At 41.4% G+C, this 27,688-nt stretch overlaps 1 protein-coding gene across 1 annotated transcript in view; it reads left to right on the forward strand.

Annotated features, from left to right (window-relative positions):
• The first annotated feature begins 4,285 nt into the window (after positions 1-4,285).
• The window catches only part of EXT2 (exostosin glycosyltransferase 2), a 77,507-nt gene continuing 54,104 nt past the window's right edge, over positions 4,286-27,688 (forward strand). The window contains exons 1-7 of the mRNA XM_074584326.1: positions 4,286-4,394; positions 7,106-7,665; positions 7,826-7,915; positions 12,983-13,099; positions 16,848-17,043; positions 19,325-19,464; positions 20,346-20,439. Coding sequence (XP_074440427.1) covers positions 7,130-7,665; positions 7,826-7,915; positions 12,983-13,099; positions 16,848-17,043; positions 19,325-19,464; positions 20,346-20,439 — 1,173 coding nt within the window. The 5' untranslated portion in view covers positions 4,286-4,394; positions 7,106-7,129. The remainder of the gene's footprint in view (positions 4,395-7,105; positions 7,666-7,825; positions 7,916-12,982; positions 13,100-16,847; positions 17,044-19,324; positions 19,465-20,345; positions 20,440-27,688) is intronic.

Raw genomic sequence — 27,688 nt, forward strand, 5'->3', positions numbered from 1 at the left:
TTTTCATTTAGTCCAGTGCCTTACCAGATGACCTTTAAGGTCCCTTCCAACCCAAACCATTCTGTGATTCTGTGATATTTGTAGTAGCCATTAACAATTTTTTCAGAAGAAAAAAAACGAGCTATGATTTTTTAGTTATGCTATGCCATAGGTTGAAAATAAGGTGGGAAAGACGTCCCCAAAACATTAGTTTTCCCCTTCCTGTTTGCCTTTAAAAATTATCTCCTTTTATTATAAAGGTGTTTTCAGAATGTGCTGCTTCCAGCACTGCCTGCATAAGGTGCACCATAGTCTCACATGCAGCTGCTTTATGTGCGTGGAGACACAGTAGCAGAAGGGTCTCTGGGCATTTCTTTCTCTCCTGTATGCTCATCATCCCAGCAGAAAATACAGGATGCTGTATGCGACAGCAGGCAAATGTATGGCATGACGGTAAAGCCCTTAAAAACAAATTCCCAGACGACCCCCGAAGAGTCATACAAGGCAGGACATAAAAGGGCAAAGCAAAGAGAGATAAAATAGCTGATTTCTCCTGTGCATTTATAAAAATTGATAGCCCGTTATCCAGATGCTGATGAATATTTTTACAAGCTATAAATGGCAACCTGGAGTCTAAAAATAGACGCTGTGCGGCAGACTTGTCTGGCTTAGCTACATCACTAGAATATAAAAAGGCTCCCTGATGTGGTTTCAGGGAAATCTCTATCAAAACAGTCTACATCCTCCATTTTTCTTGCTATTTTGAAATAAAATAGCTGATGCTGCTTGCATTTGTTTAATTCCAGCTTTTAATAAAATTGCATTGCTGTCCAAATTATCCTACAGGGATGAAAAGCTCATCAAGCCTCCATGAATATTTCAGCTGCAATTGATTCGATGCACTTTCTTCTCCCTGGCAGAGCAGGGAGGCAGAGGAAGCGCCCCTGGGCACCGCATGGGCTGGCGCAGGCTGCGTTCAGTGGTCCCTGGCCCCTCCTGGCCACACGTGGACCAGACAGTGTCCCTGTCACGCGACAGGGCTGCGGATCCCCCTCCCCGGCTCAGTAACATCCAGGCTCACGCTGTTGATTTTCATTGCTGCAGAGGTCCCCACGCTCATCCCAGCAGCCCCAGCACATGAATGGTGCCCTTTCCAATTCACAAAATCGGACACGGTCCATTCACCCTCCAGAAGGAGAATTCTTGCCTCTGGTTTATGAAGGGGGCAGCTCGCAGCAATTTCAAGCCGATGGGTTAAAACCAGAAACATTACATGCTCTAACAAACCGTAGTAACTTGCACTAGGGAGGAGGAAAAAGCCAGTACCAGCTCAGAAGAGACACTTTAAGATCTGAGTCCTTTCTGTTGCTGGCTTTGAATGTCACGGACTGGATGAAGAAGGTAGCAGTGCATCTGAGGAGAATGCTACATCACCTGCTCTGCAATGTGTGTGAGAAGAGGTTGGGAGAAAGAAGAGAAAGCACTGCAGCGACAGCATTTCTCCTTTCTTGTGGGAGTACCGTGCTGACTCTGTGCGTGCATGTGGACGGCTTTGCAGAAAGCGTTTTTTCCCAAGGGCAGGTGAAGTGGAAGAGAACTAACCCATTGCTGACAGTCAAGGCTCCTTGAGGACACTGTACTCTGTGAGCGTGTGTGAGAGAGAGAATCAATTTAGATGTTTAGAGCAGGGACAGATACAAACCCCTCATCCTCTCACAGACACACATCGCAGGATAGTACACCATTGTACATAAGACACAAATATATAAAAATGGATACAAGACAAATTGAAGTGGGGAATAATACATTTCAGCCCAGTGAAAGCTGACACTGTGAGATACACGTGGTAAGAGTATTTTAAAAAACCAAGGAATACAGGTTAGGACAAGAGCTGGCCCATCTCCCCATCCTGCATGCCTTGTACCCCTGGCAGCAGAGAGCAGGTAGCAGACTGGAGATGCTTCTGGTCCAGAAGTCAGGCAGCTGAAGGGGCTACAGGAGACATTAGCGTGGCAGGAGTTCTCTAAGCTCTGGGAGCTCCATGGCTGTTGCAATGTTCCCTGTAGACATGCAGCTTTACAAAACAGAGGAACTTGCTCAAACAGCTCATATCTGTCCTCAGATTGGCATGAGAGGAGAGCCAGTAAACAGGTGAGAACTGTTTACAGGTGGGAGATGCAAAGTCATCCTTGTTTCCACCTCAGTGGCACTGAACATAATCAAGGTCTGCTGACATCAGCCCAGAGAGCAGGGAAAGGTAAAGATCACGGGTGCCACATGCAGGGACACTACGCTGCTACTGCTGAAATATCTCCGCTGCGTGGTTGCGGTGTGTGTGGCTCAGCTGCAGCATCTTACCTACTTTTTTTTTTTTTTTTGCAAAGGGTGAGTTTGCCTACAGACTGTCAGTTCCTATTCCTAGGAATGAAACCAATGTCTGTGATTCTGGCACAGCTGGAATTTTGTGCAACAAATTTGTCCTGCTCTGTCTTCTGTCAAGAGAGGGGTTGGTTCAAGTTACGGCTGAGAAGGGTTTGGGTCTGTTGTTTTTTTTTCTCACTTAAGTAGCGTGATCCAGCAGGTTAGAAAGTGACAAAGAGTCCTTAGTCAATGAGAAAGACCAAAATAGTTTTGGAAAGGTGCACAGAACTGGAAGAAAGTGAGACAGGAATGCAAATGTATGGAAAACCAGGGCGGTGGTGGTACAAATTTTGTACACCCAGATAAACACTAACATTTTTATTGTGCCTGTACCCCTTCTGACTGGGGAAGCGTTCTTCAGTGGTGAGAGGCCTTCCTGAATCTTGCAGCTGGGCTTCAGTGACTGGGGGGAAGTGTTCAGTCACAGTGTTGGAAGGAAAGTCACCAACAGTTGAGAAAACTGCCCCAAATGTACAGCAGGCTTTGGAGGGGACCCAGGGCAAGGGGCCCATGCAGTGTGGCAGGGTTGTGCCCGGGTGTAGCGGCCACGGCCATGGCTGTCAAGGCAGGAAGGTGAGGGAGGGAGGGAGGAGGAGCAGGCACGGCCTTTGCCTGGAAATCACAGAATCATAGAATCCTCTAGGCTGGAAGGGACCTTTAAGATCATCAAGTCCAACCACCAACCTAACACTGACAAAACCACCACTAAACCATGTCCCTCACCACCACGTCTACCCGTCTTTTAAATGCCTCCAGGGATGGTGAATCAAACACTTCCCTGGGCAGACTGTTCCAATGCTTGACAACACTTTCAGTGAAGAAATTTTTCCTAACATCCAGCCTAAACCTCCCCTGTGCAACTTGAGGCCATTTCCTCTTGTCCTATCTCTTGTTACTTGGGAGAAGAGACAAACCCCCACCTCTCTACAGCCTCCTTTCAGGTAGCTGTAGAGAGCAATAAGGTCTGCCCTCAGCCTCCTTCTCTCCAGGCTAAACAACCCCAGCTCCCTCAGCAGCTCCTCATAAGACTTGTCCTCCAGACCCCTCACCAGCTTCATTGCCCTTCTCTGGACCTGCTCCAGAATCTCGCTGTCTTTCTTGTAGTGAGGGGCCCAAAACTGGACACAGTACTTGAGGTGGGGCCTCACCAGTGCCGAGTACAGAGGGGACAATCACTTCCCTAGTCCTGCTGGCCACACTATTCCTGATACAGGCCAGGATGCTGTTGGCCTTCTTGGCCACCCGGGCACACTGCTGGCTCACATTCAGCCGGCTGTTGACGAGCACCCCCAGGTCCTTTTCCACCAGGCAGCTCTCCAGCCGCTCTTCCCCAGGCCTGTAGCGCTGCATGGGGTTGTTGTGACCCAAGTGCAGGACCCGGCACTTGGCCTTGTTGAATCTCATGCCATTGACCTTGGCCCATCGACCCAGCCTGACCAGATCCCTCTGTGGAGCCTTCCTACCTTCAAGCAGATCAACATTCCTGCCCAAGTTGGTGCCATCCGCAAACTTACTGAGGGTGCACTCGATCCCCTCGTCCAGATCATTGATAAAGACATTAAAGAGAACCGGCCGCAGTATTGAGCCCTGGGGGACACCACTCGTGACCGGCCACCAACGGGGTCTAACCCCGTTCACTACCACTCTGTGGGCCTGGACACCCGGACCGGTTTTTTACGTTCGCAGTTTGAACAGACTGGCTTTCCTCCCTAACATGGGGCTATAGTCTCAGGTAAATCCAGAGGGCGGCTGCCCCCCGCACCCGTCCCGCCGCCTCCCCCTGCAGCTCGTTCCTCCCGCCGCGGGGGGGCGCCCTTCCCCCTGCCGCTGCCGGGCGCTGACGCTCTTGGGCCGCGGCGGGGCGGTGGCGGGCCGTGGGCGTGTGTAGGCCGTCCCTGCCGGGCCGGGTGGCGGCTGCCGGGGGAGCCCCGCTCCGTGGGTCCGGCAGCGAGCTGGCGGCGCGGGCGCTGGGGCCCGAGCGACTGCGGGCGGAGGTGAGTCTGGGGGGCGCGGCTCGCCCTGGCCTGGCGCCTTGAGGGAAGGCCGGTCCTGCCGTTCCGGCAGCCCAGGCCGTGCCCCTGCTCCGGCGGGCCGGGTCTCCCGCCCCTTGCCCGTGGCGGTTCCGTCCGCTGGGCTGCGGCGGGTGGGCAAGGAGAGCAGGAGGTGGGGAAGCCGGGGCGGGGCGGAGGGCCTGGCCCTGGCTCCTGGCGGTGGTGTTCCGGGCAGCGCGGCCGCCGGGTCAGCCTGGGCCCTCCCGAGCCTCTGGCGGCCCTCGAAAGGCGGCTGTTACCGCGGCTCTTACACCCCATGCAGCGCTACAGGCCTGGGGAAGAGCGGCTGGAAAGCTCCCTGGCTGAAAAGGACCTGGGGGTGCTCGTCAACAGCCGGCTGAATGTGAGCCAGCAGTGTGCCAAGGCGGCCAACAGCATCCTGGCCTGTATCAGGAATAGTGTGGCCAGCAGGACTAGGAAAGTGATTGTCCCCCCTGTACTCCGCACTGGTGAGGCCCCACCTCAAGTACTGTGTCCAGTTTTGGGCCCCTCACTACAAGAAAGACAGCGAGATTCTGGAGCAGGTCCAGAGAAGGGCTATGAAGCTGATGAGGGATCTGGAGCACAAGTCTTATGAGGAGCGGCTGAGGGAGCTGGGGTTGTTTAGCCTGGAGAGAAGGAGGCTGAGGGTAGACCTTGTCGCTCTCTGCAACTACCTGAAAGGAGGTTGTAGAGAGGTGGGGGTTTGTCTCCTCCCAAGTAACAAGAGATAGGACAAGAGGAAATGGCCTCAAGTTGCACAGGGGAGGTTTAGGCTGGATGTTAGGAAAAATTTCTTCACTGAAAGTGTTGTCAAGCATTGGAACAGTCTGCCCAGGGAACTGTTTGATTCACCATCCCTGGAGGTATTTAGAAGATGGGTAGACGTGGTGGTGAGGGACATGGTTTAGTGGTGGTTTTGTCAGTGTTAGGTTGGTGGTTGGACTTGATGATCTTAAAGGTCCCTTCCAGCCTAGAGGATTCTATGATTCTTTGATCCCATAACTTTTTTGCCACTTCTTTGTCTTATTCCTGTTACTTCTAATGTTCCAAATGCTGGTAGACCTTGTCTCCTGCCTGCAGGATGCCCAAGTGGATTGTGTGCAGGGCAAAAGTGACTAAACGGTTCCATGGATGGAGAGTTACATTTCATTGAAGTTTTCTTCCCCCCAGGCATAGGTCTAGACAGCTTTGCTGAGTGACTCAAACACTTGCTGCAAATGTGTAATCTTTGTCATAATGCAAGAAGTTCCGATGCTGTATTAGGAAGGAGGAATAATATGGTTAGCCATCAGAGGCCTATGGAAAGTTTTTAGTTATAAAACTGACAGTAACGTAGCATTCTGGCATCTGTCCCAATAACAGCATCACACATGTATTGTCTCGTACAGTAGGCTTTAAAAGCTGTCTCCAGAATCATAATGTGAACATAAATTGATGAGAGCAACTGTTAAAAATGGAATATTTGTTAGCATCTGAGGTTATTTTTGTGCTGCTGTGTGTTAAGTGCAGTCACTTCATGCATTAGCCACCCCATCCTAACAGTCTTTTGTTAAGAACTCCCAAATAAACGTAACCCAATTTGTTATAAAGACCGTTTAATGCCTTAATGATAATTTATTTGTATTTGTTGTCTGCTGTACAGTTGACTGTCAGACTTCCTTTCTTGTTCTCAAAGCAAGAAAACATCCCGTATGTCCAAAAGGAAAACACATCATTATACCATCCACATTCTTCTTCACGAAAAACATGCTTACTACCTTTAGAAGCTCCCACTGTGGAGAGTTCAGGTTGGATTTATTTATTATGGAGCTTTAGTAGAAAACCTAAACAGTTTTTTGCATGCAGGAAGTAGCTGATTCTTCAATCTGTAGTTAATATAAATTGCCTCTTGCTGGACCCACAATTCTGGGTGTAAAAGCTTGTAAGAACTATCAGAGACGACAGTAATTGTGTGACTCTGTGATACTTTATAACATGTTTTTCACTACAAGTGTTATTCAGATGAGAGTGAACTATTATTAAAATGCTTTTCTTATGTGGCTGCAGTGGCAGCTCATGGAATGCTTTTTTGCCCCAAAAGGCATATTGACAAAGATGACAAATTAATTCCTTTTTTCTTGCCAGAAGTAGTTTAGCATCATTCTAGTTGGATATGGTGGGGTTCCTGTAAAATTCAGTTTGAAAGCACTTTTACATTAGAAGCAGTATCATGATCTTAAGTTTTGTGTCATACCCCGCAAAGGGCTTATAACAGGGCATCCAGGTTGTTTCTCTTCACTTGTAGATGAGTGTGTTATATTTTTTTATTAGTATTCACTATGAATACACTTAGACGTAGATGGAGCGGCACTCACTACTTCTGTAGCGTTTGAGATTTCTCCTTCCCCTCGCTGCCCAAGCCATATAATTTTCTGATTTGTGGTTGTTAACTGGCCAATGCCATTCCATTCCAGACGGGACCACCAGGTCATCCTCACGTTGTCCTTGCCAGGTGGCAGTCCCAATGGCATTTTATATTCTGGTGGGACACATGAGCATCTGAAGAAATTTTACTGTAATCTGCTGAGACAAAGAACCTGTCTTGAAAGTGTTAACTGGATGTTTCTCTGTGTTGTGATAACTATGTATTTCTTCCAAAGTTGGACCTAAAAACCTCTCTCTTTCTATTGTAGAGACAAGAGATAATTGATTCCATTATGTGTGCGTCGGCCAAATATAACACCCGGGGTCCAGCCCTCATCCCAAGGATGAAAACCAAGCATCGCATCTACTACATCACTCTCTTTTCCATAGTTTTGCTTGGCCTAATTGCCACAGGAATGTTCCAGTTCTGGCCTCACTCCATAGAGTCATCCAATGACTGGACTGTTGAAAAACGCAGTGTCCATGATGTGCCTGTGGTCAAGCTTCCTGCTGATAGCCCCATTCCTGAGCGGGGAGACCTCAGCTGCAGGATGCACACCTGCTTCGATGTCTATCGATGTGGCTTCAATCCCAAAAACAAAATCAAGGTATACATCTACTCGCTGAAAAAGTACGTGGATGAATACGGGACATCGGTGAGCAACACCATTTCCAGGGAGTACAATGAGCTGCTAACTGCCATCTCTGACAGTGAATTCTACACTGATGATGTCAACCGGGCCTGCCTTTTTGTGCCATCCATAGATGTCCTCAATCAGAATGCACTCCGTATCAAGGAGACAGCTCAGGCTTTGGCACAGTTATCCAGGTACTTACTGAAACTTCAGTGTGTGAATTCAAAGAACACAAAGTGGAAAAAACTAAGGTTAATGCTGGATGGGAAGATGCACTGAGTCAATGCCAGAGCTTACCAACTGTATGTAGAGAACACCTTTCTGACTGTTGTCCGTTTCTCCTTTTTATCTTAGGTGGGATCGGGGCACAAATCACTTGCTCTTCAATATGCTGCCTGGAGGGCCACCAGATTATAACACTGCCCTAGATGTTCCTAGAGATAGGTATGTGTTTTGCTGTGTTTGAATGCGCAGATCTGTGTTTAAATGACATTGAAGAAGCAAGAAGTTCAGAAGTGTGGCTGATAGCGAAGGACGTGCTCCTTAACGCTTACAAAGCTGGAATATGACTTCATGCCTTCTCAAAAAAGGGAAGCAAAAAAGACCCTGTCTTGTATAGGACAAGTGTTTGCTCCTGAAATCTGACAGTTTAGCCCCGTCCTTAATTTTATAAGGGATGTGTCTGGCAGTGTTTGCTCTTAACTATTGGGCTTGCTGTAAGGATGGAGAATCTTGAGGTTAGACCTGTATTTTGTGTGTTACTGAACTTGAGCACTTTACAGAATATCCCATTTGATGCAAATTAGAAGTTCAAGATTGATTGTAGCTGCAACTTTCTGATAGAAGTCAGATGCTTCAAGGGCATTTTAATGCAGCTGCTCTACTTGACAAAACTATGGAAAATTTCAATAGTTTTTGTTATCTTAACGATTACACTGTATTAGTAATTGGACAAATGCTCTTAGTTATTCTCTGACAAGTGTGTTTTGAAAATATTTGCCAGAAATTTAAAAGGCGTGAATCCTGAGATTACTTTTCACTTGCAGAATAGTTTACTTTTGGAAGAGGAAAGGAGGCTGTAAGGCAAAGAAAATTGTAGTAATTGAGGCAAACTTACTTAGCTTAGGTACTGTTACTGAATATTTTTCTACTAGATTAGCCTATATGTGCTGTGTTCTGCTGAGTTAGGTCCCATGTAACCAGGCCCTCTCTTGAAGGTCAAGGTTAACTTTCTTCTGCCAAATGTCAACAAAAATCTTGCCTGAGACATGGGATCTTAGCAAAGATGATTGTGTATGGAGTATATCTTGATTTCTTTGCACCAAAGATGATTTAAAACATCTATCAGTGCCAAACAGAGCATGTTTTTTCTGGACATGTTCAAAGGGTAAGTTTACTTGTAATTACATCACTGACTGTGAAGTAAGGCTTTAATTTTTTACTTCCCTGTATGAAATACACGTGTGGGTTAGCCTGCAGAGGGCAGTCAAGCATCGTTCTTATGAACCAAACCCGTTAATCTGTTAGTAAATACTTGCATTTGTTATTTTAAGATTTATACTTCTTAAGGGGAATTTTCATTTGATAATGCTCTGTTCAATGGAATGGGCTGCACTGGTACTGCGTGTTTATGGATACATGTGTCTGTCGAAGAAGTAGATTTATTAACGGAATGCAATAGATCTCGTACGCTGCACAACTTTTTTTCTTTTTTTTTTTTTTCATTTTTGTGTCAAATGTCCATTTATATTTGGTCTTATGTGTCTTGGCTTAATATGCAGGAAATGTATTATTTTGGTAGGTGTTTGTTCTAAGCGTTTGTCATGTTAACATGGAAAGCCGAGTAATTTGAATATAAAAATCAAATCTTTTTTGACATACAGCTGTTCTTGTAGCTTGCCAAACTGACTCACTCTGCAGCTGTACAATCACTAGCTGCAATACATAAGAGAGACAATAACAGTTCTTGGGACGGAGAAGAGGTGGAAACTCCTTTTTGTAGGCAGCCAAGAGTTAGACTATATTCAGTGTGGTATAGAACCTGTACTACAGGTCAAGGCGTGAACACAAATGATCTGTTAAAATGTAGCGTGGACCTGGTCCTGGAAGGGCCTGAGTGGTGCAGTATGAGGTTACAATATGATTTTGGAGACCTTTGGAGATTTTAGTTCATATTTAACAGAACAGGCGACCTGGGTGTGTTTTCTTAATTTGAGAATGTCCACACGTGTTACAGAATGGGTAGTTAACAAAGTGGGAAGGACAGTTATTTGTAGCATCACAGGGTGAGGGGTTGCAGGCAAAAATAAAGGTATGTTGGCAGAGTTCATCTGGTTTGGAATGACTGGTCTGACCTGTACCAGTACAATTCCAGAAAGACTGGATTTGTGAGATTTTCTCGATCGCTGGTGAAATATTTGTGAAGTTTGAAATACATTTGTGAAGTTTGCACAGGGAATGTGGCCTGCCTTCTCTTTTCAGCACAGATCATGCGTAGTTGAACATCAGTGGATCATGGAGTTTGATAGAGTTGTGTTCTGTTGATTTGCTGCAGAATATTAATCCAGGTAAAGTAAGACCTTATACACAAAGGGGAATTCAGTTATGTGATATTTTTATGTCTGGAAATGTCTTTAGTTAAGTTACCTCACTAAGGGGTTGTTTGTTTATAAAATCTTTAAATCCACTTTCCAAAGACAGTGTAAAAGTGCTTTATTCCATAATTTCAAAGGTGGGAGTCTGCCTTGTGGGCATGGAGACTATGTTGCTGGTATTAGCTGCCATAACATATATAATCTCCTGCTATGAAACTTATTTTTTAAGTTTTTATTATTTGTTAATAAGTGCTATTGAATTTGGTACAATAATGAGGATGAAAGGATTTCTTTTGCAAAGCTCCTTTGTAGCTGTACAATCGAACATATGAACTAAGATACTTTTTTGTTCTGCTTTAGTTGATGAATTGGGTTTCAGTGACTTGTGAAATTTGGCAGAAAGCTGACGATGGTGGTAGCTGGGCAGAAACATTTGGAGTACAGACCAGCTGGGGCACTTCCTGGAAAGAAAGAAGGATCAATATCTGAAAAGTGGTTAAAAGTTACTCAGGAGCAGGCTTATTCCTCACTGATCAGTGCAATTTAAAGATTATTTGTCTTGAGTACATTAGGAGTTAATATCTTTACTCCCTTCTTGCACTGTAGAGTGAAAATCTGAGTGGAGTTATTTAACTGGTGTTGGTTCCCTGTGGGTTTATTTAGGTAAAAGTCTGCATGACACACACCTGCTTTCTCAAGGCTGATGAGGTGCTGTCATGTTTTCACCGGATCCAATTAAAACAATCTGGTTGTAGTTTCCCAGTTAGGGAGGGTTAAAAAGTGAGGAGGGGATATGAAGTGCAAGAACAGCAACACCGAAGCCAATTTTTTCTCCCTGCTTGTAACTGAGTTAATACGGATAAGACATGGAACATGCAGCTTCAAGGGTGAGACCTAGTCATAGCAGCATTGTACATGTCACCAAAGGGGTGGTATTGGAAAGGAATCCAAAATAGTCGCTTGATTTGGAACATAAATTCTCACTCAGCACATAGTTGATTTATCGTCCTGTTCTCTAGTTGATTTCTGCTCCTACCATAGTTTGTGTTCTGAGAGAAGAGTAATAAAGGGCAAATTGCTTTGACTTTGTAATTGTCATCAAGCTGAAATGCATCACTAATCCAGATACTCTAATCCAGAGCCTGGGATTTTCAAAGAGCTTCTTAAATGACGCTCAAGACTGCTTGCTTGACTATTTGGGTGAAATCACATTTATGGCAAAGTGCGGTCGTGGTGTTGAACACTGAAATGTGCTGCAAGTAAGAGCAGGAAGTGAAGTAACCCATGGGTCATCTGATGGAGGTTAGAACAGGCAGAACATAACTGGTGTTTATCTAGGGTGTCATATTCTGATGGGAAAAATTATAGGTCTTGGATGATAATTAGGTATAACGATAATCTGTTGTATAACAGCTGTGGAAAAACTACTTCTCAAACCACTATACTAAAGACTTCATTCAGTGATATCTGACCACAAGAATATCAGCTAATGGATTTTCAGTGCCTCTTCCAGTCTCACCTTGACTGTTTGTTCTGATTACTGATGAGACATGTGCCTGCTCCTATCTGAACTGCCACAGTATGCAAGCTTGTGATAAATAAGGCTTTTGGCTGTAATCATAGCTGCTACAATGGGTACAACTCCTCAGGATCCTTTCTGTAGTGCCTAGTGTACTGGTGTGTTTGTATTCTGCTTCTTTCCACAAAGAAGGAGAGAAACTGAAATTGGAGGAATATTTTTCTCCAAACTACTTTGTATGGTATGTTAAGCAGACACAGTATCATCCCTGGGGCAATGTAAAGTATAGCACACCCTCCTGTTTGGTGACAAAGGACTGCAAGTTTGATCATCTGTTTGAGAAGTCTTACTAAAGAAGCTGTATCTGAGCTTCTTTTGGAAACAGGATGATGCGTTCATGGCGTCACCTGGTCACTGAAGATGAGATGGCAACTGAAAAGGTGATGTCCTCTACCAGCATATTTCAAAGAAGCCTGATTTGGGATAGGAGATAGTAACAAGCTGGTTTTTTCTGGCATTGTGAATGATGCATTGCTTTCTTCTGTACACGTTGCTCTCTTCTGTTTCTTAAAGCTCTTCTGTGTGGCAAAAGGTTGTCTCATCTAGGAAAAGGCACAGAGAATCAGGGTCATCCTGTTGGGAGGTTGATTTACATCATAATTGGTCAATCTTTGATGATTCCCATGCTCTCTAGCACATAGAGCTGTCCCAAACAGCCTCTACTGTTGGAAGTTAGTTTCAGAACATACTTGTTCCTGTTATCATGTTTTCTGTTTATAGCATTTTTTGTATAATATAAAAACGAAATAAATTTCTCTAGTTTGCATGATCACTTTGAAAATACAGTTGCAAATAACTCCATTTTATTTTCTAGCCTGAGAAGTCCAGAGTCGCTGTACGCTGTCAAAATACTATGTTATTGTATCTGGACTTGTATCTGAAGTATAAGTTGTCTCTAACACTTTGAGACCTGTGCTATACCCTATTTTAGTGCAGGCATCGAGGAATATGTTAACTAGTATAAATAATTAAGAATGTGTTTCTTTAAATTAAAATTAACTTAGGACATGTAAGCTTCCAAAAATGCAAAATTATCATAATGACTGCAATAGAATAAATTTCCCTGTATTAATACAAAAATGGTCCATTCCTCAGTGATCATACAAAATCGTGAGCATTCCATTGATGACTAGATCCAATCTGGCAGTAAGCCCCGTTCACGAAAGCTAAAGTGGACCGAAAAACTGCATGAAAAATGCCACTGACAAAAGTCGAGGGAAAAACTTACCTCAGAGCATGCATCTTCCTCATGTTCTGGTAATGACAATTAGTAAATTGCGCTCTTGAGTTTCGGTGGTATACGTATTCTGTTTAAAATTGCTTTCTTGTCTTTTTCAGAGCTCTGCTGGCTGGTGGAGGCTTCTCCACGTGGACTTACCGGCAAGGCTATGATGTCAGTATTCCTGTTTACAGCTCATTGTCGGGGGAAGTGGATCTGCCAGAAAGAGGACCGGGGTAAAGCAATTCTCATGAACTGAGCAAAGTATATTCAATATCATATTTAATATTGAGGCTGATAAAATATAAATATAGCTACTAACTTGGGGGGCTTGGGCAATTTTGTAGGAGTTGCTTTTAATAGCGCTTGCTATTACAATATATGATGGTTCCAATGCTAATGGCGTGGCTCATCTGCCAATGTGTGGCTTAGCTATGAACTGAGAATTTTTTTGAAGTGATTCTGTTTTTCCCACTCCAGAAACTGAACTGTGAAATATGAGAGCATGACAGCATGACAGTGTTTCTAGTAGAATTAGATTCAATATTTCCAGTGAGCTGACAAGATACTTTGGATATATATAAAAGCAGTTTTTAATAGGTTTGGTTTCTTTAAACTGTAAGTAAAGCAGGGCAGTAATTCAAAGCAGAATAGATTGCCTAATAAATGATCGTTTCAGACAACTTATTTTAGGATACTTAAAAGCAAAGTAATAGCAAAAGATCACTATTGCAATGATAAAAAAAGTGTACTATACCACCATTGTGACTTTAAAGAGGTAGAAGGGATCATGGGGATCAACACGCGTGCCTCAGGTACTATCAGCCAGTGCAAACTTTGAATGACTAACAGAGAATGGGAGCGAGAATGTGATCTTTACCTCGGTATGTCTTACGGATACATTCCTCGTATATCAATTTAAATGTCAGGGTGGTTCTGAAGTCATTTCAAAATGACGTTGGGAGTTTGGAACAGGAGAAGTCTGTAAATACAGCTCTGAACGGAAGAAGTTCTTGCAGAATGAGTCTTAAGGAGGATAGTGTACTTGGCTCATGTAAAAGAAAGAAAGCTGATTTGATTGTGGCAACATCTAGAGCTTACAATACTGATTTTATTTTTTTTCTTTTTTAAAGTAATGGAGTAAGACATAAACACAAGCAACCCTTACAACCTTGTAGTTAGAAGTAAAGCAAGACAAGTGTGAAATAAAGCACTAATTTTAACAGGGAATGTAATTAGCCATTAAAATGAGCTACCCTGGAAAGCAGTGGTTTCCCTAATCCATTCATGTCTTCAGAACAAGAGTAGGTAGAAGTCTGGAAGACATGTTTTAATTGATTTTGGAAGAATGCTCTTTTAATATTTCATAAGCCTCTTAATTACACAGCTGAAAATGTTTTACTGTAGTAAGGTCTTACCTCTGTCATGGTTTAAAAGATGGTCAGACTGAGGCAGTGGTGGTAAACGACACGTCCACTGGTTGCGAAGATCAGCTTTAGAAATGCAGAAAGTTTAGATCCTTTTTTTTTTTTTCTGACAGTATCCTGTAAAGAATATGAATTATTAAAGTTGAAAACTGTGATTGAAAGGATGCTGCCACTATCGGATAGAAAAAGTTATTGTACGTTGGCTTCAATTGTCTTCTCCCCGGTAAAGGGCAATGCTCTTGCTCTGAGCTGCTCCAAGTAAGGTACAGCAGTGAATTACAGGACAAACTTGTGCAGCAGTGGTTTGCTTTGCTCACACTTTGTGTGTTCGTGCTTGTGATGCTCCTGGACCAGGCCACTGGACAGCATCTGGCTGCATGCCAATTGATTCTCCATAGATCTCAAGTACTATTACAGTCTGACACAGAGTGAAAGTGTGCTTTGTATTTCTGTCTGAAAAGCATGAACGTGATGATAGGCTTCAGCATGTATAGAACCAATTGTAAAGAGAGATGCAGTCATATTGCTCATGCCCATGTAGTCAGCTAAATGCTATGTCTGGTTTTAGGTAAGATAAGAGAAACTGTCATGTGGGTGCTCATGCAATGCATGAATCTGTGTTCAGTGAACGTGTTGGAGTTTCCATGTTCTCAAAGTTGTTTTTTTTTTTTTTTGTAAGGAACAGACTGTAGTCTCCAGAGTACCATCTAGTGGCCAGTTAGTATTACTAATTAAAACGCATTTGCAGGTTCGATGGCTTTATGCAGGAGGAGTGAGATGAGGGCACGATGCTCAGGATTCAGGCTTGCTTGGGATAAATTATTACATTCCACTATACTAGGGTGTTATTTACTGGGAGCTGGGATATACTTTGTTTTGTAGCAAGATCTTGAGTGTTGTAGGATGATGACAGTTTCAAGGCAAAATTTCATTTTAAACATATACATAAACAAATCTGCATAATTGTTAGCTGGTTATAGGCATTTATTATCACTCATCTGCAGCGGTATTTCCTTTTCTAAAATGCAAATCCATTTTTGTTCCTCTTACAGAGCCGAAGTAAGAGGTTTTGATTTACTTTCCTTTTTAGTTGGATAGTTTAAAATATTTTAAATCCACCTTGGCTAGAAATATATATTCTATAGACCTGCTAGTAGCAAGTTGGTAGCAGCTGGAGTCTTAGGAAAAAAAGAATGTTTAAAAAAAATTCTATGCAAGTCTCATCTGTTAATTGGAGCAACTAAAGTGACCAGCATGAAAATGAGTAGAAGAGCTAAAAGGAGCAGCAGGAGAGGTCTGACTTTATAAAGTGTGTGTTTGTATGTGTTTTCAGAGCTGTAAATTAAAGATAGGATTCCAGTTCTACTCCATTTGATGCTAAGTGCAGGCCTCGTGTTTCCTGAGTTCTTTTGGCAGCATGAGGGCAGGCACTCGCTGTGTGTTCCTTTCAATGGGGAGTGGTGGAGCAGTCTGAGTTAGCTGAACCATTTTAAAAGGAAAACAAAGTAGATGAGAAGAGTATAACAATTATATGACATGCTGTTTTCCAACATTAACATAACTTTTTAAAGCTGTGAGCATCTAATTTGAGACTGTATTCTTGTGTGTTTTACCTCCCATGTTAATTAGTGTCTTGAAACACTTCAGTATTCATAGAATCATCGAATAGTCTGGACCATGGAGTGGAAGGCACCTTTAAAGGTCATCTAGTCCAATCCCCCTGCATTGATCAGGGACATCTTCAACTAGATCGGGTTGCTCAGAGCCCCGTCCAACCTGACCTTGAATGTTTCCAGGGTTGGGACATCCACAACCTCTCTGGGCAACCTGGGCCAGTGTTTCACCACCCTCATTGTAAAAAATGTCTTCCTTATATCTAGTATGAATTAATATCTAGTATTAAGGCACATTATAAATATACATGGTTTTTGGAACGTGGTAGGAGTTGAGAGTGAATGGGATAATGGGTCTCTAACTTTGTCCTGGACATGTTGCTGTATGTTGCCCAAAGGGACAGAACTGAATCACAACTAATGAGATGAGCTTGTCCTGTTGTTGCTGTCACCATATCAAGACTAAATAAGAACACAGGGCAGCTGAGTTGTCAGTTAAGCATCTTTTTTCAATTAAAATTGGAAATACATGGGAGGAGAAACTAGCAGCAACATTCAGCGTCCTATCCACTTTGTTATGGTGCACAAAACAGAAGAACAAACAATCCTGGCCATCAGTAGCAAGCTGTTTTAGTATGTAGCTAAATAATGTTTATTTCAGTTTATAATAGAGGTTATAATGCAAATGCCTATTCTAATGTAATAAGCACTCTTACCAAGTAAAAATTTATTCAAAGTTGTAAATAATGCTGAGACACTTAGTATCCAAGATTTAATTATATTGCATCATTACCCTTTCCAGCCTTGTCTGAAAATATGGTCTTGGCAGTGTGTCCACATTTAGTTAATCTTGCTCTGCTTTTTTTTTTTTTCCCCCATGTTTTCTAGAGCATCTTGGAAGTAAACTCACAGCGCTGTCAGATAACCTTGCTGTGGTTTTTCAGTCCTCGCAGGTATTTCATTCTGTCATCTCAAATGGCTCTGCACCCAGAATACCGGTCCGAGTTGGAAGCTCTTCAAGCTGAGAATGGGGAATCAGTGTTGATCCTAGACAAATGTACAAATCTGTCAGATGGGGTCCCCGCTGTCCGCAAACGCTGTCACAAGAATCAAGTCTTTGATTATCCTCAAGTGCTTCAGGTAAGGCTGTCTCTCCTGGAAACTTCTCTTCCCCTTGGTGACTGTCTTAGCTGTGGAGCTGTTCCGGTTTAGCACTGGTAGGGTACTAGAATTTATTCTTACTTTTAAGTGGGCCAAGAACTGTGTACTCAAACTGATATGCAGACTATGCTGCAATTTGAAAACACTGCTTGTGTATAACAACTTCATAAGATTGGTCATGATGGTCTTCTGGTAACACATGACGACGTCATGTAAACTTAAAAAATGATAACAAAGATACTACTAGCAGCAATGGGAGGAGAAACTTTTGGACAAAATTGCTCACTTCAAAATTGGGGAAGAACATTGGAATCTACACCCTCCAGAATAACTGGCAAAATGACCTTCAGCAGGCACGAATTTGGAATTGATTTCTCACATGTAACAGTCCAGGCCTTGCTAGATGAAGCTTGGAAAAGAGGATGGGTTTGTCAATTGGATGGAAGATTAAAATGAACTTTAAAGAGCTTATGCGTGGATTTATTTGGGGGCAAAAAAGAGCGCTACGTTTAAGGAGAGTTGGTCAGATTGTATTTTTTGTATGCAGCTAGTAGTTAAACCCTACAAAACTCTCTGTATAGATATGACAGACTGAGCTAGAAGACTTGTCAGCATGCAGCTATGAAAACATCTAGGTGAAATGTGTTTCATGGCCTTGGCCCAGGTTCCAGAGGCTTTTTGATGTCTCAGTGAAGATAAAACTAGATAGCGTTCTCAGACCCCTGTGTCTCTTGGCAATTCACTAGCAGAGAGGTGCTGTGGCATGCAGTGTGGTGGAGTTATGCCATAGGCCACTGTGCTCTGTCTGTGGCCACCAGCAGCAATCTGTCTTTGAACTTCAGCAAATGATGATAAAATAACAAACAAGCTGAGGAAAGGCAAAGTTTCCACCCCTCCTGTTATGTTTTGTAGGAAATATGTTTAAAATTCCTTGTGGAGGAGGGGGAGAGGGAGGAAAGGGTCACCCTGAGTCCTAAACTTTCAGCCAAAGGGGAAAAAAAACCTATTTGTTTGCTTTATTTCTTTAAAAACAGACTGGATTGCTCAAGGATAACAAGTCAGGGAATCTATATCTATATTTTGCTATATATGATTTTGTAACTCAGAAGAGAGCTGGCACATGCCGAGATCGTTAAAATACTTTCCTTTGCAGAGCCCTGCATCTCCCTTTGGAATGTCTGGCTGATAACAGTGATGATGCGAGGAGATGTATTTATAGTAACCTTTGTCTAGACAGGAAAAATGGTTATCTGGGCAGATGAGCATGTGTGTCCACATCTGGGCTTCTTTTTTTTTCTCTCCCAGATCTTACTAGAGTCTCTTCCACCTGCTGCTGTGTGATCTAGTGAGTCAATGGTTAAAATGTGTGTTCATTCTCTCTGCTCCTTTCATTCCCTGCACCCTTCTTTTCCTTCCCTTCCTGTCTGAGAGTGGGGGAAGGGGACTACGATCACAGTTCATCCTTTCCAGCACTGCCTTTACAGACTTCCTACTAGACAGGCTCTTGGACTTCTGGGTTGCTAATGCTTCCTGTTTGCAGTCTTCTCTTGAATGAGATTTTCAAGGCTTTTAGTACTCTGTGGGTATGAGTACAGGTCTTACAATTGCGTTACGAAACAAATGAAGAGCCGGCAAATCCCCTTGTATTTCCTAGTTCCATTTTGATGTTTTGCTGCCCTGCTGAGCCTCCTGGCTCCTTTTCCTCAGGCCACAAGATGCAAGCTGGAAAGATGTTTTCTTAGCTGTGGGAGCCCTGTATCAACTTTATAATTTTTCTTTCTTAGAATTAGGCATAATACTGACTTGGGTTTTTTCCTTGTTTGTGTAGCTGAACTCTAGAAGCATTTATTTTGTGATCTTGAACCTGTAGCAAGACTCCTCAGTGTCAGTGAGAACTAAAGTCCCCATTTACAGGGTGAGTGCAGCATAGTCAAGAAGTCCTCTCTGCTGCAGTTTAAACTCATGTCTTTCTGTCTTGTGTGTTGTGAACATGAGTAAGTGGACTATACTTACCCATTTTGCAGCAACTTTTTATATCTTTGAAGCTCCCCTTAGCCATCTTCCTCCTGCCCTCACCCCTTCAGAGTAAGTAGCATCGATGTAGTTAATCCTTCCGTGTAGATCATGCTTTCAAGGTAAGTAATCATCCTGCTTTTTAACAAGGGGGAGGGCAGGAAAGCGTAATGCATGCATACATACACAAACACCACAAATTAAACATTTCCTTTTTTCCTCATCTATTTGACCCATTTGTTGACAGGAGTCTACATTCTGTGTTGTTCTACGTGGAGCCCGCCTGGGACAGGCTGTGCTAAGTGACGTTCTTCAAGCTGGATGTGTCCCAGTCATCATTGCTGACTCCTACATTTTACCTTTCTCTGAGGTTCTGGACTGGAAGAGGTCTGTACCCTCAGTATTGTACATCAAACCGCTGCATAAGGGACTTCTTTGCATTCAGTAATGTGAATAAAGTCTGTGTGATGAGTCAAGTGTATTGGGGGTTACAGGGAATAGAATACAGAATAAGATACGTGCAGTCTTTACCCTTGATATATTATGCATCAAAAATAGAAGAGGAAAACAAATGAGGCCGAGATGACAGAGCATTTGATTATCCTGTAGCTGATGATATTTTTTCTCAAACAGACTTGCTTTATTATCTTGTGCTTGAATTTAGTGAGGACTGGTCTGCATTCAGGCTCTTTTAAGAAAAGTATATGCTAAAAATTGCATCATGTAAATGCTAAATTCTGTATGTTCTGTCATGATTCCTAAGCTCATCTGAGCCTGAAACACAGAATTATTTTGTAACTAAGTACACTGTGTTAAGAGTGTAGATTATTTTTCCATGCATGCACTATGCCCAGTTACGTGATCTTAGGATAATACGTACAAAGATTACTAGTTTGTATACATAGCACTGTATATGCTGTTACTGTTCGGTCACTCAAAAATCTCAGTTGACAGCAAGTTAGTTGCAATCTAGAGTGGAGAATTCAGGATTTATGTGTATCTGTCTCTTCCATATTTATTAGATTGTCTCTACAGATCAGTCCATAGACTTTGTGGCATTATCTGTGGGCAGATTGGCTGGTGTTGTGAAGGAATTGCTACAGAATAATTAATTACACTGAGAGAAGACTCTTTCTTTCTGCTAATATCTTCTGAACATGTCTTACTAGAATTGGACAAGACTCGGGGTTGGAAAAGCTGTTGACATCTCATAATGTAGAACTTCTTTCATCTCCTCTTACCATTTGTTCTCTGATTTTTGCTTATAGGGCCTCTGTTGTCATCCCTGAAGAAAAGATGCCTGAAATGTACGGTATTCTGCAAAGTGTCCCCCAGCGACAGATTGAAGAGATGCAAAGACAGGTAAAATAATGTACTGTATTTAAATTATTTTCCTTTATTTATGGTTGGCGTGTAGGTTCATATACCTGCCTTACTGTGAAATCTGTTGGCATGCAGAAGCAGCCATTTTACTCTCATGTTAATGTTTTGATTATTCATCCCTCTTCTTTCTGTATGCTAAACACACTCATTCACCATTACTTTTCAATGTTGTGTCTCTACCAACCACTGGTGCAGCTAAATGTATTGAACAGCAGCTGTTGATCTGTACTTCATAACCCATAACATCAGGAAATTAAGAATATTGCGTACGATTGCAATTGCAGAAGAACATTTCAGTAGGCAGACTTCAGTTACTCAGAGTGGATTTTCTCCAACCTACTATGTTAATGTATGTGCTGTTGTGAAATATAGTAGAGGATTTTCAGCATCCACAGTGATCAAAGCCTCCCCATCTTGGGTTGCAGCAGATCTCCTGAAATGTGAAACTGAAATTTTGACTATTTGCTTTTTCATGTAAAGATGTAGTCAAACACCACTTCCATTAATTTCACATTTCTTGTGTCCCCTCTGCTTTCTTAATGCACCTTCAGATGGAAGCTCTCCTTCAATGCAGGTGTACTACCTACTCTTACATGTTCTGATGAAATCACAGCGTATATTTGTTTCTTTTTCCTACATGGTATTTAAATCGTATTAAAGAAGTTCAGAAGTCTGTCTTTATCTCAAGAGAAGCTTTGGTTTGTAGATAAATTTTAATGACTCAAAAAATGAGAGACGCATTAATTGCAAAATGTTTTAAATATTTTAACTAAGTTGACAGTTCCTCTGAGAGGGAAATTTTACTTGGTGAGTGGAAGAGCTGAGATCATGAGCTGTCCAAACTTGTGAATGAAGTCTCTGTGGGCTGGGTATGTAGTCAAAAGGTAATGTCTTCTAGTTCACTCCAGTTGATGCTGATTCCTGTTTATTAGCTTTGCTGTTGCAGACAGCACTGTGAGTTGCTTTAATTCTAGAGCTCTCAGGTAAAGGGCGAGCTCAACAGATAAGGACTGTTAGCTGTGCGAGGACTTTCACAGAGTGTTAAGAATTTTCTTTTCAGATTAGGAGGTGGGATTCAACCACATTGTTCTTTTGGTGGTTGGAATATATAGATTACTTTTTTGGGCTCGTATCTAGGATCTTTCATACTTGTCACCGTATTGTACCTGAGCATATATTGTTATAAGGTAGGGAGATACTGTTGTCATTGCTTTTCCTGATGAGGAACTGAGGCATAGAGAAAGTAAGAGCTAGGTATGTAGGGAAAAAGTAAACTCTCTGATCTCAGGTGACTTTTAAAGACACATGGGATTTCTGTAGTCGAATTTCTGCAAGAATTGTGAAGACATGTTTCTGAAATTCCCTTACACAATCTTATGTCTTTTGTGTGGTCCTTGTAAAAAGTGACCCAAGGCATGGTTTTCTGGGTGTAGCCTAAAATACTCTAGTTATTTCTACCTAGACAGTTCTAAAAGTGGCACAGTGTATATTAATACTGGATAAGTATGGAGAAAATAGACTCTCAAATTTAGCAGTAAATCTTTTCATACCTGAATTCTGTTGCCAGCTTCACTTCATTCTCTGTACAGAGAGTCTGCAAATATCACGGCAGCCGTCAGGGGTCTCCTTTCTCTTTACACAAAAGAACCATTTTGCTGTGGGTCACTGACAGCACCAAGTTGCCACCAGGGATGGCAGGTGGAAAACTAGCTTTGTTGTTACAGCTCCTAGGAACAGGATTTTGCTTTATTTTCTTTTTTCTCTGACATGAACGTAGATATGTTAACACTAGGGAGTTTTGCTTAATAAAGCTTTAAAACTGACATTAATACTCTGTTAAAGTGTGCATTGATTTTCTTCTTGTCTATTTTACTAATATCATTAAATATTTGTTTCAGGATAGTGTTCTCTTGCTACAGAGAATGCAGTTGAGGAAAAACCAAACCAAAACAAACAAACAGAAAAAAACAAAAAATCCCCCAAATGTTCACAATGAAACAAACCAACGAAAAACCCCTTAATTCAGATGATCTATAAGTTATCTATGTTATCTATAACTCCGTAAAATTAAGTTAAAATAGAATATATTTTAATATCCAGAATGCAATTCTAGTCTGTGTCTGGAATTAATTTTGTTGGATTATAGATGGTTTGCAGTAGTCATTGTCATTGAGTCCAAAGTATCACTGAATGTGATGTAAACTGTGATTCTGCTGACTGAAGGTGGGAAGTATGTTTTTTCTAAAGCTTCCTCACATCTTGATGCTTTTGTTGAGGATATAGTTGTGCGTTTTGGTAGTAGGAGTAACAGAATGAAATTACAAGGTCTGTCTTTCTCTTGTCTTTGTGAATTTATTTCTGTCTGCATATTGAGTGTACTTAAACATGTTATCTCCATACATCATGTGTCCTGTCAGCCTTATTTACAAGGTGAAGTCCCAACATAAGCATCTGTGAAATTCCCTTGTTGATACATGGTTCTATGTTCTAGCTATCTGATATGGTGAAAAAATAGTTGGTGACTGATATTGTGTGGTCTACCGGTAACCTGACTGCTTTTCCTCATTGATAAGTACGCAGTAACATTCCACCTGTGCTACAGATTTTTGTTTCCTTCCCCCTCATCAGTAGGGAGCAGTTGCACACTTTGCTTACCATCTTTTGATTTAAATGGCTTGGGAAAGTATCTTAGGACTTTTTGGCTAGCCAAAATGTCTTCCCAGTTTTTTTCAGCATCTTCACTTTAACAATGTACAGGAATTAATGAATAAAGATTCACAAAATAAAGCAAAGGTGATGATAGAAGGCAGAATTTGAAGTTGAAACGAACCTTTTGAAAAGGCCGGTGCTAAGATTAGTTCAGAAGCAAAGTAAATTTGTCATAAGTGCTCTATTTTGTTTCTTGGGCAAGGAGCTATTAAAATGAAACTCAACTAATATCCATTTATAGAATGAATCTGCAAATGAACTGGAGTGATTTATGCATGTTTTCAGATGTGATCTGTAGCAGTTGTTTGTTCTGCTTAGCCATGGAAGGGCAACAAAAGCTTCAAAATATTTGGTTTGCAAGTAACCCATATTTCTCAATAATGTTTAAACCACTTTCTTTTGCTGCTTCAACATCAAGGGCTGATAACACTTGATATGCAATATTTTGATGCTTGTTTTTTGTCAAGTGGAATAGGACTGACTGAAATTGGTCTTGTGGTATATTTGGTTTTTTTCCATTCCATTCTAGTTTTCACTGAGCATTGCTCTTATTTAGATGGAAACAAAGATAATTTGATCACAATGATCATGTTCGTTCCTGTTTTTACATTGTCAAACACTTGGGGTTTGATATACGGTTACAAAAGGATTGGTCCACAACTGATGTTAAAATGAGAAAAAAGTGATCTTTGCAAAGAGCTTTTATTAAAATTGGTATGAAAGTCGTTTTACAACATCTCACTGTTTCCTTTGCAGTTAGGATGTGTTTAGGTTTTATTTCAAAAACTGTTTTTGTGGGACATAAAATTCCACTAGGGGAGACAATATGTTTTTGATAAAGACTTGTGAAACATGCTTTGCCAGTACCTGCCAATTAACGTACTTTTTCAGTAAATTAAGAAACTAGTTGACGTGTTCTGACATAAGTATGGTTGAGATCATCCCCTTTTCAGCCAAACGGAGCAAATCCTTGATCTAACTTTCTCCTGATTTTTAGTAGGATGAAGCATGCATTCATCATACCTATTGGACTTTCTGGGTCTGATAACCTTTATAGGATTGGAGCCTCGTTGTCCGACTACTTTGGTTTCATTGTCTTGATTACGACATAATTTTTATCCTTAGCTCGAAAATCTCATAATTAAAGCAGATTTTATTGTAAATGTTAGCTTATCAGTTTTCTTTGTTGATTTGTATTTTTTTTGCAGTACTTTATTGCAGTTGATTCTCTGGAAATCATGCATCAAGGTTTTTATATATATATATATGCACACATGCACTTATATGTGTATATATAATTTTTTTCAAGTTGAAATAGATTGTCTGCTTTTAATGAATAAACTTCTCTCTATGCTTAATTTTTGCTTTGTTTCTGGAAGTACTTCTAGCCATACATCTGCTGGAGAAGAGAGGAAGGCTCTTGAATACAAGTCATTACATTTAAAATACGTAAAAACCCACATTTGAAAATATTTTCTTACGGTTTGTACACTGATCATGAACATCACACAATATTGTCATGACAAGAATAAAATACAGGTGCTTTAGCTTTGGCGTTTTCATTTGTTAGGATCCTACGGCTGGTATGACCCGGGCTGTGATTTCTTATAATACAACTTTGTTTTGCTGAATTGTTTTGTCAGACAGTACATGGTATAAACCAGGAAAGAGGTTTATTGGTTTGAGCAGAGCTGGAGTGTGGGAAATCAGAATTGATTTCTACTGTCCTGCATTATACCTGTTTGTGCTGAGATCTCTGGAGATTAGCCCTATTAACTTACGCTTTTATTATTTAAACTTGCAGAACTTTTTGCCCTCAACAATTCCTGGTTCAGTTTTCCTGTCTTTCCTTACAAAAGGGAATAGTTTCTGTGCTCACAGCCTAACCTACACTGTTGTGAAAAATTGTTACGTATTTTCAATACTCTATGTATCGCCCATGCCAATGAGAACTGGAGACTAGCATTTGATAGCTCTTATAAACTCCAACGTATTGACCATCAAAAAGAGCCTCTGCCAGTTGAGCTGCTAAAATTAATAGCAGTCTGGGTGAAACATGCATCTCTGGGGTTGCTGTCTTGTCTGTTTTCTACAGTAATGTTGTCATTCTCATTTTCTTTGAAGCTTCCTTGAACCATCCCCCTCTCATATGGAAATAGTTCCATATGGAGTCTGAAACCCTGGCAGAAGTGCCCAGAGGCAAGTCGATAAGCAGCTCCGCTGCACAGCTAGTGATCCAGCAGACCTGATGCTGCGTTTTTATGGTTTCGTTTTCTCTGCACCACAAACCAGCAGCCAGGTAACAGCAAAGTTGTAGAAGTGGAGGGACAAGAAATAGAAGTCAGTGTAATAGACACGTATGAGAGAGAATGGAATTTGAAATTTTCCCTTGCTCCTGAAGAAGAATAAAATAGCTAAAGAAAAAAGGCAAACCAAAATTTTGCTGCTATCTGCTTATCTCATGCCTTGTATAGTTTCCCTCCCAAGAGAGTTTTTCTAGTGTTTTGGTTGAAAGCCTGTTAATCTCTAGAAACATATTTCACCACTGTAGTTGATACATAAATGTCTTTAACTTGTATGAAAGTTTTCCACAAGTTACATTTGAGCCTCTGTGCCCTTTTTCCTTTCTTTTTGTGAGGTGAATCTGTCTATCTGACTTTACAGACATTTTGTAAATGTTTTTCCTCAATAAATATCAACAATTTGGAAGTCTTTTAACACAGGCTTTTTAAGGCATAGGATCAGAATATGAAAGTATTCTGTAAAGGCAATAGAAGAGTTATTTCTCTGTTTATTTAGGCAGTCTTTCTCACTGAACGGATTTTAGGTAAGGAGTTTATTTTCAAAAGAAGGCTTTGTGTGTTCCTTTTTGACTTTATAACATGCCCCACCTCCCAGAAATAAAAATTTGGAATTAATATCTGGTCTGGAAGACTGGGTGACTTTGTGAGGTCTAATGGTACAATAATGAAGAGCTAGTGTTCTTGAGAGCAGGAATTCTTTTCATCCCGGTTTCCTAGGGAATCAAGGCTATGATCACATACAATGTGCATGCTGTTTTCTCCTTTGGTTTCTGTTATTGTCTAGTTTCAGCCAAACTTGGAGAGGTGGAGATCTTGGAGATAAGAAATACCATAAAATTAGGTAGCTGTGTAGAAGATGAGCACTCCAGAAGAGCACGGCCTTTAAGGAAAAACTTGCAGATCAAGCTAACAGTAATAGAAAAACCCTTGCAACTGTCCCTTATGAATGATTCTGCTTTGGGAAAGGTTTTGTTTGGAACTGGCACATCTTAGGCCAAAGAAATTCAGGTATAGCATGATCAAATGATAAAGTGACAAACAAAATTCACTATAGATTAAAGAAAGGGGTTATGTGAAAGGAAAAACAGCCTTCCATAGGCAGTGTTGGCCTGTCAGCTGGCTGTAGTCTCTTGGAGAAGAGTTTTTAGAGCTGTAATAAAGAGTTATATGAAAATAGAAGATTCATGGTCAGTTGTGGTCAAAAAAAATAACGTAAAGAATTTTTAGAAAAGAGGTAGAGAACAAAATGGGAAGTACTATGTCACTGCATGAATCTGTTGTATGTCTGCACCCTGAATACAGTTCATAGTTATGGTTCTCCCCTCTTAAAAAGGATAGAATAGAACAAGGGTGATCAAAGGTTTCAAGAGAAGAGTGATTAAACACGAACTATTCATCTTGAAGATGAATTACTGGGGATGAGGAGCAAGAATATAATGCAGAACTATAAAATAAGGTCATGAAGAAAGTGAATGGATATGGCTGTACATTGTTTGATACAACTTCATTTGGTGTTCCCTAGAACTCGTATTATTGGAATCTGGTAAAAAAAAAAATAAAAAAGATGGTCTTTTCCCAGAACTAGTAGGTAGTCTGTGGGACTCATTGCTTCAGCATCTTGTGTGGGTGAAGGGTTTTTATTGACATAAAGGGTGAATGAAGAAATCCAGAGAAGGAGAATCTGTCAGAGATGAATGCAAAGGTATACCCCCTGGCTTAGGAAGTTCCTGAGTTGTGAGGAAGTGGTGGCTTATGTTTGCTGTGTCCGTCTGGGGGAGGTACCTGCTGCAGACCGTTGTCAGAGACAGAATACAGGAGCAGAATGCCATTTGGTCAGATGCGGTGCGGTCGCAGTGATGCAACTTCAGGACTCAGGTTTGCAGGAGACCTTGGTATTATAATGCCTTGTGGAATAACCTTGTCAGATCATCAGTGTTTTTTTAAATGCATTTTAACTTCACTGGCTGCCAAAAAGTTCAGTGAGAGAATATTGACTGTGATGTATAATTTCCTTCTGGTATGAATGAATAATTCACTTTCCTGAAGCCCCACAAAATACTCACTCACCTAGTGACCATGCAACATTCTTGATTTTTATTAATTAATGTTTTGGATAATCACAACCTCTTGTCTTTTCAGACCGTGTGAATGATTAACAGCTAAAAAGGAATGCAAATTCAGTTTAAAAAATCTGGAATAGAAAACATGGAGTTTGC

The sequence above is a fragment of the Larus michahellis genome, chromosome 4 (assembly GCF_964199755.1).
Source record: "Larus michahellis chromosome 4, bLarMic1.1, whole genome shotgun sequence".
NCBI lineage: Eukaryota > Metazoa > Chordata > Aves > Charadriiformes > Laridae > Larus > Larus michahellis.